The sequence below is a fragment of the Ambystoma mexicanum genome, chromosome 7q (genome assembly GCF_040938575.1).
Source record: "Ambystoma mexicanum isolate Mex_15411 chromosome 7q, UKY_AmexF1_1, whole genome shotgun sequence".
NCBI classification, from domain to species: Eukaryota; Metazoa; Chordata; class Amphibia; order Caudata; family Ambystomatidae; genus Ambystoma; species Ambystoma mexicanum.
The window spans coordinates 640,781,043-640,799,325 of record NC_090941.1 but is presented as its reverse complement, the minus strand read 5'-3'; the positions used below and the strand labels follow the sequence as shown (position 1 = coordinate 640,799,325).

The 18,283-nt window shown below is 44.3% G+C and overlaps 1 protein-coding gene across 1 annotated transcript in view; it reads left to right on the top strand.

Moving 5' to 3' along the window:
- B3GLCT (beta 3-glucosyltransferase) overlaps nucleotides 1-18,283 on the top strand; it is a 1,424,518-nt gene that overhangs the window by 777,563 nt on the left and 628,672 nt on the right. The window contains exon 8 of the mRNA XM_069639745.1: nucleotides 17,702-17,765. Coding sequence (XP_069495846.1) covers nucleotides 17,702-17,765 — 64 coding nt within the window. The remainder of the gene's footprint in view (nucleotides 1-17,701; nucleotides 17,766-18,283) is intronic.

The window sequence follows — 18,283 nt, the reverse complement described above, 5'->3', positions numbered from 1 at the left end:
GCCAAGAGAGGCCGGCCAGAGAGCTGCAGGGAAGGCGGGAGTGGGTGTGCCAATGAGTAGAATCTCAGTTTTACTGGCATTAAGGCAGAGGTCATTGGCGCCACACCATTCCTGGATAGCAGAAAGACAGTCAGAGATGAGGGAAGGAGAAGAGGAGGCCGAGGCTTGCCTGAAAATGAGCTGATTGTCATCCGCATAGCACTGAACGTTCGGGCAGAGAGCGGCGATGCGGTGGGCAAGGAGTGCCAGGTACTGGTTGAACAGCCAGGGAGAGAGGTTAGATCCCTGGGGGACACCACAGGTAAAGAAAAAGATTTTGGAGAGGAAGGACCCTAGTTGGACCTGGGAGGGTCGATTGGAGAGGAAAGAGGTCAGCCACGCCAGAGCCTGACCAGTGATACCCAGTTTATCACGGAGAAGGTTGAGCAGGATGGTATGATTGACAGTATCAAAGGCAGAAGAGAGATCAAGCTAAATGAGAACACATGGAATATTAGAGTCAAGGTTCGAGAGCAGGTCCTCACGGATGTTCAGGAGAGCAGTTTCCATGCTTCTGGCAGCTCTGAAGCCAGACTGATGGTCGTGAAGACTACCAACAGATTCAGCATGGAGATTAAGCTGGGAGATGGCCAGCTTCTCCAGGAGCTTGCCCAGGAAGGGAGTGATAGAGATTGAGCGATAGTTAGCCAGGCAGGAGGGGTCGGTAGAGGGTCTCTTAAGAAGGGGGTGCACAAGGGAGTGCTTGAGGGGGGATGGGAAGACTCCAGAGGCAAAGGAGTGATTGCAGAAGTCAGCCAGGGCAGGAGCCAAGCAGTCGATTTGGTCCTTGATAGTTTTGGAGGAGCACGGGTGGACCTGTTTTGACGAGACTTTCATAGATCAGACTTGTCTCGAAACCTCATCAGCAGAGAAAAGGGGAAAGGCAGAGAAGGGGGAGGAGGGGTGGCTGCAGAAGAGCCAGAGGAAGAGCAGGGAAAAGAGGGGGGAGGTGATGGGGGGAGAGTGAACAATATATCATATGCCCAATGATCCTATACTTCCCACGCAAAATGCATAAAGATACTACAGTGGCCATTTGCCTTGGTAAAGGAAAAAAGATTTCCCCAGAAATTAAAACTAATTTGGGTCTCAAGCAGGGCTGTGTGACCTCCCCGGTGTTGTATAATTTCTATGTGTCGGATATCTGGGACCGATTTGTTGGAATAAAAAATTACCCTCCCAAAGTGGGGGGGAATTGGTATAAGCGGTCTCATGTATGCCGACGACACTATTCTATTAGATAAAACACCGGGAGGGAGGGGGTTGCAGAAGATGCTGGATGCCCTATGCCTCTATTCTAAAGAAAACAATTAAGTATAAATATTAATACAATACATCGAAGGTGGTGATCTTTGGGGGTTCGAAAAGGAAAAGAGATGGAAGATCTTATAAATGGAAGATTAAAGATGATATCTTTGAGGTAGTGGATATATATCCCTATTTGGGGATCCCTATTATAAATCTCCCTCTGAAGGACTTGTACTTTGAGATGGTTAAGACCAAAGTTGTAAAAAAGTGGAATATTATGAAAAAATATATCACAAATAAAGGTGGATATTCCATTGAGGGGGTTTTGGAAATGTATAAGAGATGTATTACTCCATGTGCACTGTATGCTCTGGAGGTTGTTGAAGCTTAGGAAATGGAAAACCTCAGGAGATTAGAAGGTAAATTATAGAAATCATTACTGCGTCTCCCAAAATCCACCCCTATGGAAGCCGTATGAAGCGAATTGGGGTTGGTCTCCTTAAAAACACTCTGCAAAATATGTTATATGAAATTTAAGCTGGGAGTGGCGGATGATCGGAGTTTGCTGGGCTTGATTGGTAAAAATATGCAGACATGTGATAAATTAAATACATACATGTCAACTCTCAAAGGAGTTGCTCTCTCTTTCCTTAAGGAAATAGATATGAGTATGCCCGCAACTTTGGGGGAAACAACTGTGATCTACAATCTTTTAAAAAGGAAAGCCGGGGAGTGGGACATATGCTCTAATCTATCTCATTTGGCAAGTAAGATACGTTACTCTACTTATGCACTTCAAGGAATTAAATCTATGACCCCTAGACAATATCTGTTTAAAACCGGAAATAGAAGTCTGCTTTGCTTTATCCTCCTTAACATGGCTGGGTGTAAGTATAGAGGATAGACACTGCAGACACTGTAAAGGGGAGATGGAATCCATCAGATACTTACTCACAGGATGTGTAAAATTGCAGGAATGGTATTTAAGAGGCTATGGAAACTTTGTATGTAACCTGCATATGATTCAAACTGATCAATTTTGGTCAGCTATATATATGGCAGAAAACATGATCTATATTGGTGCCGCTTTTTATATTTGGAAGAGAGCTACCCAGATTGATGGAGAAGAGACACCAAAACCCAGAATTGGAATTATAGAGAGTGGTATATAATGCAAAGAAGTATGTTTCTTTTATACTTTGTAAATGAATTCGCTTTTAAAATGAATTTTTCTCTTTTATAGGCCATGTATTGTATTATATCTTGGAATGTTTTGACTATGTGATTTTACTGTTTATGCGATATGGAAAAATATGTTGTATAGTGTATAAGGTTTTAATGAACCAATTTGCACTTTAAATTGAATTTAAAAAAAGCCTTGTGCAAGGTTTTTTTGCGAATTTAGTTTTCTGTACGGGAGTCTAAAATGAGCTCCTTAAGTGAAACACAATTTTATGCTACTTGTAACTGAAAATAGCAAGGCTATTTTTGTGGACTTCAACGGCTTTAGTTGACATTTTTGGGAACTTTCTGTGAGGAGCCAGGAATTAGGTGCGGACGCAGAGGCCTCATGGTATTTGCCATAACATTTTATTAAGAAATAATGGGGTTGGAATATGCCTCACTGTCCCTAATCTAGGAGGTATTTCCTTTCCTCAACCAAAAACGAAGGGCTGGTCCTGAATCAAGATTTTTAAAGCAAAAACGTCCTTTTTCCGAAAGTCCTATCCTAGCCCTCACACTCTAAAAACAACTCAAAGGTGCGAAGGGTAATGTCTGTGGCTTGAAAGGTGTGCAAATGTTTGAGTTTAACAAAAAGGTATGAATCCAACAAAGGTTCCAATAGAATGATGATCACAGTTCCAGGGAATTACTCCCTTCCCCAGGTTTCTCTCTGCCAAAACAAAAAGTTGAAAAGAATACCCAAGTTCTTTGTAGCGCAAGAGGACACTCTTTTTCCCCCCCCTTTCGCCCTTCCTCTTGGTGTTGTAATTTTATTCCAGGCGAAAGAACTCCCTACCCCAGGTCCTTTTCACATTCCCTGCAATCCAACAATCCTAAGCCATGAATCTTCCTTGGGATTCTGACTTAGAAAACACCTGATATACTCTCCTGCCAGGTCCCTTTCCACCTTCACTGTAGTCCACGTCGCACACTTGGCTTTGTCTGGTATATTCTTCTGCCAGGACTTTCTTTATACAGTTTTGTTAACACACTTGGCTTTGCCTGGTATACTCTCCTGCCAGGGATTTCTTTTTGTCAGTGTGCCAAAACGTTTTTCACAATTTGGGTTCAGGTCCCAGACACACTCTTCGATCTGGTTTCTCTTTTAGTCAAATATTGGGTCTCCAACCCATTCTCATATTTGTTAACTTTAAACAATTATCTCAGCGTCCCAAATATGGGTTTGATCCCTTTCGATTAATATTATCAGATCCTATGCAAAACTCTGCGTAAAGCGCCCCGGTATCCCAGGTCCTTGCTGCAGGCTCACTGCCTTTATACAGCTGCTCCAGAGCTCCTTGGGTTCCTCGTTCCTTTCCGTCACCGGAACTCACGAGCGGTTGGCATCTCTCCTGATCTGCAGTTCCTGTGGGATCCGAAGGGCATTTTCTGTTTCCTCTGTCCCAATGCTCACACAGCGCTTCTCACTCTGCAGGACTTCCTCGAGCACCATCTCCTCAAACTGATTTCTTCCGTGAGATTGTCTGCTTCCACCTGGGAGAACTTTCTCTGTCTCTCTGTTTATCGCTCTCTCGCTCTCTCTCCCCATTCTCCAGGGATGATTCTTTCAAACGTCTCGGTCCCTGTTAAACTCGTACAACCAATAGAGCGCATCTCCTGTTCCCTGGCTCCAGTAATCCCCATTACTCCAGTCCTCTTCCTCGTTTCAGTGTTGTCAGAAAAAGTGTGGACTTGATATACATTTTATTATTGGTCCTGACTGGATGTTTTACGTCAGTGTTACATTATGTCAAACAGAAATGAGAGAACCAAGGGGGGGGGGATGCTGGATTCTAATATAACGTTGGGATATCCTGTGCAATCTAGTGTGCCTACCCTACTCCCATTAGGGGAGTCTCCCATCATGTGATCCTCCCACAAATAGCTGCCCCCGGGGTTTGGATCAGGAAGTATCTGCCTCACCTTGGCCCGGGCCATGGTCACAAGAGGGGAAGTTCTCCCCACAGAAGCAGTGATGACATCACCAGATTCATCAGATTTCCCAAAATAACTATCTTGGGGCTTGAACGAGGGCTTAAATATGCCAATAATTACCTAGAGAAAAATAGTCTGAAATTAAATAAGTTCAAGACTAAAATGAGGGTTTTTGGGAAGCCTTTGAGGTGGTCATTGAATAGTAAACCAATTAATGAAGTTGATTCTTATCTGTACTGTGGACTTCTTTTTTGTAGCAAAAGATTTTGGTCTAGACACATAAAACAGCTTTCCGAGATCTCCAGTTAGACTCAAGGGGATTTCCTCACTTCTTCTGCTTGTATGGAGGTTACAGACTGGATAAGTATAAGGCTAAGTTTCTTCTATGATCCTCTATGGCAGAAGTCTGGGGATATCAGAGCTGCAAACAGCTGCAGACGGTGCAGAATATATTCCTACTCAAGATAACGGGGCTCCCAACTGGAACCCCAGGAAGCGCCCTTAGGACCAAGCTGGGATTGTTGAGTATGGAATCCATGATGTATGTACTTTACTTAACCTATTTCTTGAAAATACATCAGAGTTTCCCGGTTATATGGTGGCATGGTTGTGATCAAAAACATTTATTATATCAAAAGGGGTTGGAAAAACGCCTATCTGTCCCTAAAACTGAGAGGGGGTTCCCTGCCTCTAAGAAAACTAATTAAACTGTCAGACTGTCCAAATTATAAGGTTCGTCCCTATTGTGCTCAAAAAGCCTAGTTCTGTCCCCAACACTAACAATGAAAATCAACTGTGCAAGAATGATCTTTTTAAAATAAAAATGTTCTTTGTGGTTCCAAGTAACTGAAAAGTTCCCAGTCTCTTGGGTAAAAAGTGGCAAAAATAAGAAATGTTCAAAACTGCAGGCTTCCAAGGTTAGGGTCATAATCCTTTCCCCTAGATTCTTTGAGTTCTTCCCTTTTTGAAGCCCCTCAGTCCTGTACTTGCTTCTACAAATGTCAATAGGAAGTTCACAAGAATATCCCCCTTATGCTTCAATTTATCCTGCCAACTTGGCACACTCTATTTGCCAAGTGTAGGATTTGTTGTAGGATCTGAGAGGAGTTCTAGAAGACTCATTTGTAGTGGACTGGGAGTTTCCACTTCTGTACGCGTTTCCTCCAGTCACTGTCATTCCTCGTGTAATCAGGAGGTTGAGAAGCTTCAGTAACACATGATCCTAATTGCTCCGGATTGGGCCAGGAGGACATGGTACCCGGACCTTCTGCACATGTCCATCTGTCCTCTGATGCGTCTTCCACAAAGAGAGGACCTTCTCTCGTGAGAGGAGGGTCTGGTTCTCCATCCAGAGGTCAAGACTCTCAACCTCGCGCTTGGTTTCTGAAAGGCTTTGATATAAGGATTGGGACCTCCCGTATGACGTAATGCAGGTGTTGCTTTCGCCCAGAAGACCAGCAACAAAGTCTTGTGCTTTTCCCATAAGTTCTGCAACTGGTGCTGGTAAAAGAATGTTGATCCTTTTCTGTGTAAGACTCCAGATGTTTTATCCTTTCTTCTATCCTTAGCTTATTTGGGCCTTCAAATTGGTACCACTAAAGACTACTTAGTAGCGCTATCCATTTTTAAGCGCTCGTCCGAGGAATGTTCCCATTTCAAAATAGCACTGGTGATTCCATTTCTAAAGGGGCTCACTAATGTGTTCCCTTCATCTCCTTTTCAGCTTCCGGTTTGGGACCTTAATTTGGTTTTAAAATTCCTCATGTGTGCTCCATTTGAACCTATGCATTCATGTCCATTGAGGTTATTTACCTTTATGGCAATTCTATTGGTAGCTCTGACATCAGCCCGTAGAGTGAGCGAGTTGCAGGCACTTTCATCCAAGCCACACTTTACCACCTTCCACAAGGACAGAGTTGTTTTAATGGTCAAACCCTCTTTTTTGCCCAAGATCATTTCGGACTTTCATGTAAATCAGAAAATCGTCCTTCTTTCTATCCCCCCTCCTCATCCTGATAAGGAAGAGGAAAGACTCCATAGGTTGGACCCTCGGAGAGCATTAAGCTTTTACATCTCCAGAATGTTTAAGTTGAGAGTTGGTGACCAACTTTTTATCGGTTGTACAATGTGTCAACGTGATGTTAAAACCGCTGTACAATGCTGGCAGTAAATAGATCTATGCAGCTATTCGAATCGGAGCGAGTGAGTACACATCAAATGTTCCCATCAACTGCGCATTCTCCGTTTATGTTTTAAGAACTATATAAAACCAGGTAACCATAACTCGTGCTACCCCTCTGCAGTGCAAGGACTAACACCCATGACAATCAAGATGACATCACAAATGTCATTCATGACATGACTGATGACATCACATGTGTGGCTCCCTCTTTTTTGTTCACTGACATATGTACACCAGGTGCTTTTCTTCACTGGGAGTCAGGAACTAAAAGTGGGAAAGGTGCTATATTTGTTGACCCCTACCCTTCTCATATGTTCTGACACTACTTTCCTTAGGGTTGAGTCGCATCATAAAATACATATACATAGGGAAAGAAGCCAGCCTGAAACACAGCAATCAGTTCTGTGCATGAACATAAGCGGTGAGGGTATGAACACTTTCTGGTGGTACTCTTACTTTTTTGTTTACTTTACTTTCTCTATGTATGCTCAGATTTGTATACGTTGTGGTCTCTTTGTGTTGTGTATAGTAGTACAGTAATGTAGTAAGAGGCATTTGTATCTACTTATTGCATGTGTCACACGGCAGAAAACTCTCAAATGAAAGCATTCATCATTGAACAATCCAACATCCAAAGATTTTGATGATTGCACCTGTATGATGCATTCTGTAGACAATTGCAATGGTTCTACATGACTGGGCGCATGTACTGGAAAGAACTCTGTAATGCAATGGTGTTTATAGCAATGCATTCCTTAAAGAACTATGTATTTCATGATTGTTCTTCCAATGATTTCTGATGTTTTCTGCCAACATTACAATGATAATCCCTTGTGGAGGCTGTTTAGGAGAACCATATACACATGTGATGCCATCAGTCATGTCATGAATGACATTTGTGATGTCATCTTGATGTCATGGGTGTTAGTCTTTGCAGTGCGCAGGTGTTGCGCGCGCTATGGTTGCTTAGATTACCATTACTAGCGAATTTCTGGGGTTTTACTAGTGCAACTTAACCATAAGGTCCCTTTTAACAACGTATTTTGTCAGTGAATTTCATTGATTTTGAGCAGGATACTCTTAGTTTGTAAAGAAAAACTATGCAACATAGTGCAACTGCTGCCACAGTGTTAATGCGGACTGCAGTCACGGACTATGCGTCTGTCTGCAGAGATCGTGTGACATCCAACCTGAGGAAGGCAGGTGCTCTCTTACATAGTGGTACCAATCGCCAAACGCAAAGAACATAGACAAACGGCACCGTGTGCAAGGATTGCCAGGGAAAATAGAGTAGGTTTGGAAATTGTGTACTTATGAAGCAAACAGGAAAAAGGCATAGTGAGTACACCATAATGGAATGCATGAACAACAGAAGTGACGTCTGGCTTCAATAATCCTACTGCACTACTACTGTAAAGGGGAACAAAGAACGAACGGCCAGAGTAACGACTGGAAAGTGCCAAGACCTGAACGTCACTACAATGTAGTAAGGACACTAAAATGTGTCTAATAATTGTACAGGTGCTGCAGTATGCAATAGTAAAGAAGCATAACGTGTCTTTTTGTAATGCAGCAATGCAAGCACCTCAGAGTGGCAGGAAGGAAATTTCCCTCATGATGCAATGACTTTCTATAGTAACCCCATTGGTACGCACAGTAGTGTGAACCGTAAATTATGTAATATATATTGCTGCATGTACACCAAACACATTCTCTTTTCGGTAAGAGAACATATTGGAAAGGAAAGCAAGGCAATACAAGCAGCAACCCTTCCACAACAGCATATGGACATAGGAAAATAAAGAAACTCTGTGCATAGGGAAATGGATAGCTTGGAAGTCAAAGTGGAAAAATTGGTGACCAATTGTGCCGCTTCAAAGGTTGTGTACAAGGATATATTTTGGACAAAATGAAACAGCACTGGCACAGCTGCACGTGTATTTGTTCCCCATGTCGTAGCCCACCATTCCCTCAAAAACATTTTTATGGGAGACGTTACGGAAATACATCAATCTCTTCCTCCCCTCACAACCAAGTTGTGCATATCCCCATTTCCCCACAATAAGTATCCACTTCTGCTACCCCTTTCCTTTCCAAATGGGGTGTATGCATGTATACAAGTAAACAGTAATAATGAGAATGTTGCTGAGTGTTTGTGTGGTATTCTTTTTTTAACCTGAAATGGGGTTCTGACTCAGCGGCGCACAGTCCTCGTTGCAGTGACTGCAATTAAGAAAAAGGTAGGTGTCTTACGGACACTACAGCTGTCAGGCCTATGTCTTAGCAAAAATACAAAAAAGGTAGCAGGCGCCCCTCTCTCGAAAGAACAAGGCATGATAACCTGTTCAGTGGTTATTAACCACAATGAGAGTTCGCAGCCATTGCTTTTTGCTCACTGTACCTTCACAGATGGGAAATATCCATTTGCATATCAGTCTTTGTCCCGCCCACATGGGCAGTCCAGCACCGAAATGCTTTGGCAATTCCTCTCTGAACAAGAGTACCACCAGCTACCCCATACACGTGTTTCAGCCTTGTTGGGCATCATCAGTGAGGTGAAGCTGAGCCTCTCTAAGCACAGTGAACAGGGAGTCCACGTCTGGTTGCCCCCAGGTAACCTAAGGTGACCAACCCCAAGTTCCTTCAAAGAATTCAACAAAGGTAGCAGGTGCCCCTCTCTCAGAAGAACAATGGGGTTGCTGATGGTACCCCACAAAGACTGATATGCAAATGGATATTTCCCATCTGTGAAAGGTACAGTGAGCAAAAAGCAGATGGCTGTGAACTCTCAATGTGGTTAACAACCACTGAACAGGTTATCATGCCTTGCTCTTCTGAGAGAGGGGCGCCTGCTACCTTTGTTGAATTCTATGTCTTAGCAACCATGTCTTAGTGCAGTGGATTATTGCAATTTGCTTTACTATGGACAACCACGTTATCTAATAAACCGCATCCAATTTCTCCAGAAGTCAGTGGCCAGAGCAATCTTGCGCCCCCTTCCGCGAGCACACATGTCATCGATTTGGAGACAGTTGCATTGGCTTCCGATTGAAAAACTGATTTTGTTTAAGTCAATGTGCTTGGTACATCGAGCCTTCTATGATTTAGAAGCTGAGTACCTCCAGAAAAAATGTGTCCACTATGTTCCCTCTTGTCCCCTTTGTTCTCAGACTGCTCTTTTGTTATCAGTACCTCTTGTTCTACGGTCACAAACTGGTGGCCGTGCCTTCTCTATAGTAGCCGCTAGGGCATGGAATCAGCTGCCCTGGGCTCTGCGAGCTACTTCCAACCATTTGGCCTTTCGGCGCTCTTTGAAGACCTTTCTTTTCTAGGCTGTCTACTTGCAATTACTTGCTGTGACTCGCAGCTGCGATAGTCTCCAGTGTCCCAATCTCATGGGTAGCTAGCAGCAAAGGGGAGTATGTGCACGTGCATTTCCCCAAGGGCGGCAAGGGCCGTGTCCAAATGAAGCAGAAACATTCCTTCTTCCCTTTCCAGTTTCTTCTTTGCAGCACGCCATCATTGCGTACTGCTAAAAAGTTCCACACGCTTCCACCAACGACATTAAAGAGCTCTCCATGTAACATTATCAGTTCTGTACAACAGTCCTCTGCGTACACACCACACCCAGAAACATTGTTGCACAATCCCTGTGGCTCCACAGTCCCATATCCATGGCTGCCATCCCGAAAGTCCCTGGATGTGGCTTTTGTGCTGTGTGCGAACGTGGGGAAATAACTTGCAACCAGGGTAGGGGGAGTTCGTTTTAAGGGGCGGGTCTGAAAAGAGATCTTTTTTTGATGCTTCTAGAGAAACACCTTTTTTTTAACTATTTATTTGATTTTGTGTTTTCTTGTGGGGACATTGTTACAGTAAACTTTTCACTGCATCTTGTGGCCGGGCAAACAAAACAGCATTACCAATGGGCGACAAAGAAAAGCAGTTTGCTTGGAAAAACTCTGCATTTCCACAACTAATGAGGTCATGGTTGCAGAAGAACATCCCAGCAGCGCACAAAACGTATACATGCTTCTGTTGATGAGACGCCTTCCTGCCTCTGGCTCGGAACAACTTCCAGGAGCAATGTCCCAAAATCTTTGTGATGTTATGAATGAGAAAAGCACCCGGGAAGTGGGGGAAAAAGCCTCTTCACTAGATTTAGCATCATCTTCAGTCGACGGTACAAGCCTAAAGAAGACACACAACTCATATGCATGCCACCGTAGTGGATGACGATAACATCGGCTCTAGCAAAAGTGGCCAGGTCTTTGCAAAGTGCATGAATGTTGGTGAAACTGCGCTCGCAGACACAGTTCCACAATGCGTCCACTCCTTCCAACCCAAAATTGACATCTAAGTTTCTTTCCAGGGCATACTTGTGCAGATCTGGTAGAAAGGCATCACCTATAGGCAACACAATGCGTTTTGCCATGTCAGCCAGCCTCACTACGCAGAGTATAATGTACAGCAGTTTGACCTACCCTTCCCGTGAACCACACCCACAGTACCTGATTGGATAATCCCGAAAGTCCCATGTCCATTGGCCAGCAAGGTAAGAAGTGCAGATTGTAGCACATGCTGTGCCCAAAGTACTGTGAGGGCCGCACCCCAGTGAAGCAGGAGCAGCTCTTTCCACTACCTTTTGTCCAGCACAACCTCATTGGGTACGGGTAAATGGGCACACACGATTCCACCAATGCCATCCAAGACGTTGCCATCTAACACGGTCAGTTCTGCACAGCACTTCATAGGAGGTACTGTTACAAATTCAGCCTGCTAGTGTGCTGTCACTGAATTGCAAGTCCAGTAGAAAGTTCAGTAAAAGATTGTAAGATTTGTGCATCCACATTCATCCACTCGCGCACCCATCACCACAAAATTGAGGTACAGAAACTTTTTCTGCACTATGTGTATGACTGTGTTATAAGTGCCTCTGCGCACGGTATCTGCCACTGAGCGGCCATTACGTTCTTTGAAAGCATACTGTTTTTTTCCCCATACCATGAAGTGGCACTTCAGTGATATGTGCTTGCAATGTTCTCATTTTCCCATAACATACAGTGTAATATCGAAACGGGAACTCTCTGCTTTCCTTCCGACAATGCTACAAAATGTTTTCCCCACTAACCCACCTCCTACATAAATCGTAAAATAAAATGCCACCAATAGCAGCATTGAATGTATCGTACAAAGCGAAAGCAACTTTACAAAAGATCACTGTCTGCAAAGCTGTACTTCTCTCTAGGCTGCACTATTGCAACAGGCTCTTTTTAAATCTGCCCTCTTCTACTCTCTGCCCTCTGGAACGCATCCAGAAGAGGAGTGCGCAACGTGGGATGGTATCTCTCCTGCACTGAAATGTTGGCAATAGCTCGTAGTGGCTGCAAGGAATGAAGTGAGAAGACTCTGCATTATGCAGAAGGCCTTCTGGGACCTCAATACCTTCAACTCTAACTCCCTATGTATCTGTGTGTGCGAGCTCTTCCATCATCCGCCTCCAACTCCCTCAGGGTCAGGCGCTTCTGCAAAAAAAACAGTTGGTGATAGATGTGCTTTGTCGCCTGGGGCCGCCCTCTGCAACAGCCTCACTGACACTGGAGGGGAACCATCGCCGGTTCCGGAAGCATCTCAAAGCCTTTCTCTTAGCGTCTGCTGTTTCTGCTCCTCTCCCCGGCTAACTGCCTGACGTAAACCGATTCTGCACTGCTTACCTTGCAACTCTGTGATGTCGGGCCCATGTCCCCTCCCCCTGTCAGGCGAACCCCTGCATTGGCTTTCTAGCAAACCCCACACTTGAGGACTGTTTTCTGTATGCCTAACAGTGCATCCACCACCTCTTGTGTGCACTTATCTGTGCACCTTGGCCCGTATTTTTACTTATTGTCTTTTGTTGTTCTTCCCGTGTACTGTACCTTCCCCTCCCTCCACCCATGCACTAGGGCGATCTAAGTCACACCTGGCCTAGTAGGTTTGTCGTCTGTCTCCCCTCTGTTTCCCCACCCTTGCCTCGTTGCGCTTTGCTAGACATATGTGTAGGCGCATTACGAATGCCATAGCATACAATTGGACATCATATGATATGATATACACACAATGCATGCACAACAGTAGGATGCCTGCCACCTACTGTGTACACTGCAAAGCTGTTTTTTGTTTTCCGTAGTACCCCACTTACTGCACACTTTTCAAAAAATATTGCACACACGCAGCACAGCTTGCATGTTACTAACTGCAAACAAATGCATACAGCTCATGCGTACACCAGGATGCCTGCCCCTTACCTTGCACACTTCCACCATAGCCTTCTGCACTTTGTGCAAAGAGACCGTCTGGCACAGTGTTTGCGTACACACCAGACCCATCAACCTGATAGAGCAGTGTCTTTTGCTCCACAGTTTCCTTTCCATGGCTCCCATCCAGAAAACGGCTGGATGTGGCACGTGGAAGGGTGAAAGTACAGCATAATCTGCAGAGTTTTCGTGCTAGGGAGGGAGGGTGGTGTCGTTGGGGTAGGGGGGGGTTTAAGTGTAAAACAGGGTAGGGGTTTGGGTCTGTAGTACTGTCTCAGAAAACAAGTTTTTTTTTCTTCCTGTTTTTGTTATGTACGTGCTTGCATACACATTTTTTTTCTCTTTCGATGAGTTTGTTTGCTTCTTCTCCTGACATTAGTATGGAAAGAACGTCAACGCTTCTCTTGCAGTTCTACAGGAGTGTCTGCAACGCTGCGTGCAGAGTGGCAAATGAAACAGCATTGCCAATGGAGATTTAAAAAAATGCCATTTCCTTGCAACCACTGCAATCTTGCCCGTTAATGCTGTCATATTCGGTGCAAAACATCACAGCACTACACATAATGTTGCACATGCTTCTGTTTATGAAACACCTCCCGACCTCCAGTTTTGGGCAAACTACACCGGCATGGTCCCATGCACCTCTTGGTGGTATGGAGGAGAGAATCACCTTGGCAGTGGGAAAAATCTGCATCACTGCTGTCATCAACTTCTTGAGGTGACGGCACAAACGTGAGCACGACATGTACCCCAAATGTAGTGCTCCATAATGCACGACCACAACATCCACAGTATCGACAGAAGCCACACATGTACAAAGGAGAACCATGGCACCGAAACCCCACTCATACCCTGTTCCCGAAAACCCTCCACTCCTTCCAACTGAAAGTTAATATGAAAGCCTCTTTCCACAGCATACCTGTGCAGATCTTGCACAAAGGTATCGCCCACAATGAGCACTCTGCGTCTGTCCATCTCTGTCAACCTCACAGCATCGAGGTTTGGGGAAATAGATCACCGCCCCTTCCTGTGAACCACACCCTCGACAACTGATTGGATAATCCCCACAGTTCCATTTGCAAAGGCACCATGGTCAGATGGGCAGATTTCAGCACGTGCGCCTTTCCAGCTACAGTGAGGGCCGCACGCCAGTAAAGCACAGGCACTCCTTCCATTTTCACTATTGCATATGCAACACTTGCATCAGGTAGTATTCAATAGTCACACACATGTAGCATTCACATCCAAGACCTCTGCATCAAACACTACCCAATCAAGGGATACTAAGCTTACATTTGAAGCATGATTATGTGATCTAGTTTGTCAAAATCTATTAGACATACAAATAGTAATGTATTGCCCACAAGTTGATATGTGGTTGGAGCCTCCATTTTGTTTTCCACAAACGGTATCTGAGTGGCTGTGTACATTGTCCATATTGCAACTTTCTGATGCTGATGACTTCCTTTCATGGCGCAATGTGTTCAAACACTTTCTCAAGCAAGGGTCTTATAAGGGCCTAACCATAGCAAATGCAAATGGTGACATATGTGGGTCCTTATTGTGCAACAGGGGCAATGATTAACACTGTATGCTAATGTACGCATAGCAGCTCACTTCTACTGCTCTGCCAAGTGCACAATGTCCTCCGCACCCATTGTATGCTACTCACCAACTTCAAATGCATGCAGAGTGACAACTGCATCGCTGCATTATGTTGTGGTGGCTGTGATGAAGGCCTAGGCTGTTGGGTGCATGGCCTACGGCCTTCGGCCATGTACCCTACAGTCTAGGCCTTGGCCACACTCACCACAACATAAGTCATGCAGGCGACCATGTAGGCATGTGCCAGAAATCACAAATGCAACATACACACCAGCACTTCCACCCAACCGCTGCACCATGAAGCAGGGATACAAGGACACGTGTTCCACTTAACAAAATGCACTAACATATCGCTGTGTTTGGCACGCTGTCCACTTCCAATCACAAAGCATTATAAGCATGCCAACCAAACAAGACAATATTCACAACATTGGGCCTGCTCCCAACAGTCTAGTATGTGCATAGAACCAATGATGCGTAGTGCACTGCAACACTTAGTAATCTGTGCAATGCACACTACGCAAGCATGTATAAGAATCAGTTGCACTGTGACCTCTTCCATATGTACACTATTCCGTTAGTGCACCCAGTGGACACACTGCACGACTGGTCACTGCACCATCTCCACCCATACACCGACAACTAGGTTGTTCTACCAATCACCACACCCATGCAACCAACATTGTGTGTACTGCAGCCAAACCACACACAATAAGCAACAATGTGCACCTACTTTCAACCAGTGAACATACCTTTTCAACAAGTGGACATACTTTTCTGTGCTAGGGCTGCAGCCATGCATCGAAGGGGCTACGGACTTGCCTCACACAGCACACCATAGTACATGTTATGTTTAAATCCTCATGTCTCGTGGAATGCACTCCCCTTCTGCAAATGTGCCTGCCACCAGTCATCACAGAAAGACATTGCCACTGCAGCTTGCATGCCATATCGAACGCTGCCTGCAATGACCACACAAGATTGTTGCCTGTTGAGGTATCCGCGCATTGGCGGAGCATGAAAGAATAGCGCTGGCACACCACTTCTTACTCCTGCACCCTTTCCATCCCTTCTTCCCACCACCAGATGCCGTACGCTATGTTTTTCAGGCCCTTTCGCGGCCACATTGTCCTCCGTTACAACATACTGCCGTCATTGAACACTTTTGACACACATTCCGTCACCGCACACTGCAGTGCAATCAAAGTTTTGAGCGTGCAGTGAACAGGGAAATGGGGCGCCGGAGCGGGGCCAGACATGATTGATTTTAGTGTGCACACTGCTACGTACAAGAGGCCCAGCCATGCACACAATGGCTTAGTGCCTTGCCACACACACCACAACACTATCCTCTGATACACCATGGCGGTGTGTCCCAAAACCTTTGACTCACAGCACGCTTCCCTACAGCCAACCATCAACCAAGTCCAATGTTCGCCGACATCACGGCATACTGCAGGCCAATGAGACTTTGGTCGGCGGAGCGAACAGGAAAATGGATCTGTGGAGCGGACCCAGATATCACTGATGATTTGGGACGTACATTTCAGTTCTTTGCAACAAAAGTACTGGTCGGATTTCCACCAAACACACATAAGCACCCTTTCTGACCCAAGCCCCCACTCCTCCCGCACATTTGCTGAAAATCCGTCCAGCCGTTCAGCCTGTAGCCCTGCTTTTATTCGAACAGCTGCAGCATTGTACAGCATCCCGCAATGGCTAGTTCCCATAGAGGTTAATACTCTCGTGCCCATTGTAGCATTGTGTTGCCTGGCTCGCAACCAATAGTCTGGCTTTCATTTCCCTTGGGTAACGGATATACCTTTTTCTATAGTGATTGGACCGCACCAGCTCAGCAGGGCATACCCAGCATTTGTTGAGAGGCTATTATGCTATTATCCCACTGTGATGCTCAGCAGGGCATACCCAGCATTTGTTGAGAGGGTGTTATGCTATTATCCCACTGTGATCAACTCACAGGGTAAGATTTGTCTAATAATGACGATTTGAACTCCCCTGAGGAGTACGATTCCAAATGGGCCACTATATGGTAGCCATAACATATGGTTATTAATTCACAGTGGGAAATAGAGACCCACTATCAAAATCTATTTCTTTTACCTATAGGAACTTTGGTACCAAGAAAATGTAACAATTGTAGACATCTTCTGGACCCTATTGGAAGCAGTGGAGTTTAGAAATATACTGTGGAAGCACTAAAACACGGTCAGTTTGATGATCTCCTTCCCTCGAGAGGGGAGTCTGTCCTTTCTCAATAATACATGCATTTAATGCCTATTTAATTTATCGCATTCAGTACGTGAACTAGTAAACACACTCAAACATATATCTCTGTTCATTCTTTGACAGAGAGAAACAGGACCCTACCATCCCACTTTTTCTCCCCAGCCTGATGAAGGCATCTACTCCTCAGCTACACAGATCAGCTAATGATTGGTCAAAACACTGTTGTCGCCCCCCCCCCCCTTCCGTGTTAAATGTCAACACTGCAAATGTTGTAATCTGATGCACATTGTCTAAATGTAATTTGTTCACTGTGATCCCTGAATGTTACAAGGGATTGTACATGTCTTTTTATTTCACATTCGGGTCCAGGCAAAACAGCTTGGAAAAATACCAATCATCACTTATGGATACTGTTTTCTTATTAATATGTGTCCTGTTGTAATGTTTTAAAATAATTCTTGGTTTCAATACTCATTTATGCATTAAAGCATTTGTTGAAAAGGAAAATCTATTTCTTCCAATCTAAAATAAGGTCAACTGTCTTATGAGTGAAAATTGTGTGAAGTGTGTACACTGCGTTCAGTCACCCTGATCATTCTCTTTATTCAATTATTAACCCACCTGGGTAGATCAGGGCTTAGCCAGGAGCCCTATTGTTTACAACTGTGGTTATCTGACATTTGTTTATGATCTCGTCTGGTATGTTACTGCAGCTTTGAAACTCTGAGCTCAATGCTGATAGCAGAGTAGGACTCTTATGGTTTTTTTTCACCTGGTTTTATTGCTTTATCCATGTTTTATACAATGCTTTCCTACTAAAAAATCTTTACTTGGTTTATCTGTGTTGCTTCTATGGTAAATTCAGATGTTTTATAACACATTTTTAACTTTGTTAATACTGAGAAGCCACTCAACCCTTTTTGTTTTATAGGATTTCTATTCTTCTGGAAATTGAACCTCTTAAATCCGACTTCACTATTGACTTAAAACATGAGGTAAGACATGCACATTTTTGTAAAATATATTATTGTTTATGCTGCTAGTTTAGCACTGGTGTATTGAAATTCTATGCCAGAGTATGTTGACTATTTCATGTTCTTGATCATGACTTTCTTTACTATATGCAAGCGTGTGTTCCTGCTATCCATTTTTGTTGTTGTGTTTATTAGGTGGAAACTATTGCATTGCAGTACAGTTAGGAGGGAGTTTGGTTTTGAGGAGGGACACAGATGTAGGCATTGCTTGGATATTTACACACCCATTGACTTCCCATGTTCATGCCAATCCCTATAGCCATTTCCAACCACTTTGTGTTCCTACCCACACATCCTCCTTGGACCACTTCGAACTAGCTTTATTAAGTAGTGGCATCAAACTGTATGCTCGATTTGTCTTCCTGTGTTATTTCAAAGTAGTCTTCCGAGAGTTAATGGCTTAATTTGAGGTGTAAATGGTCTATTCTTGTAATAAAATGTCTTTAGCAAGTGTGCCTTCGGCCTCTTGATTCATAAGA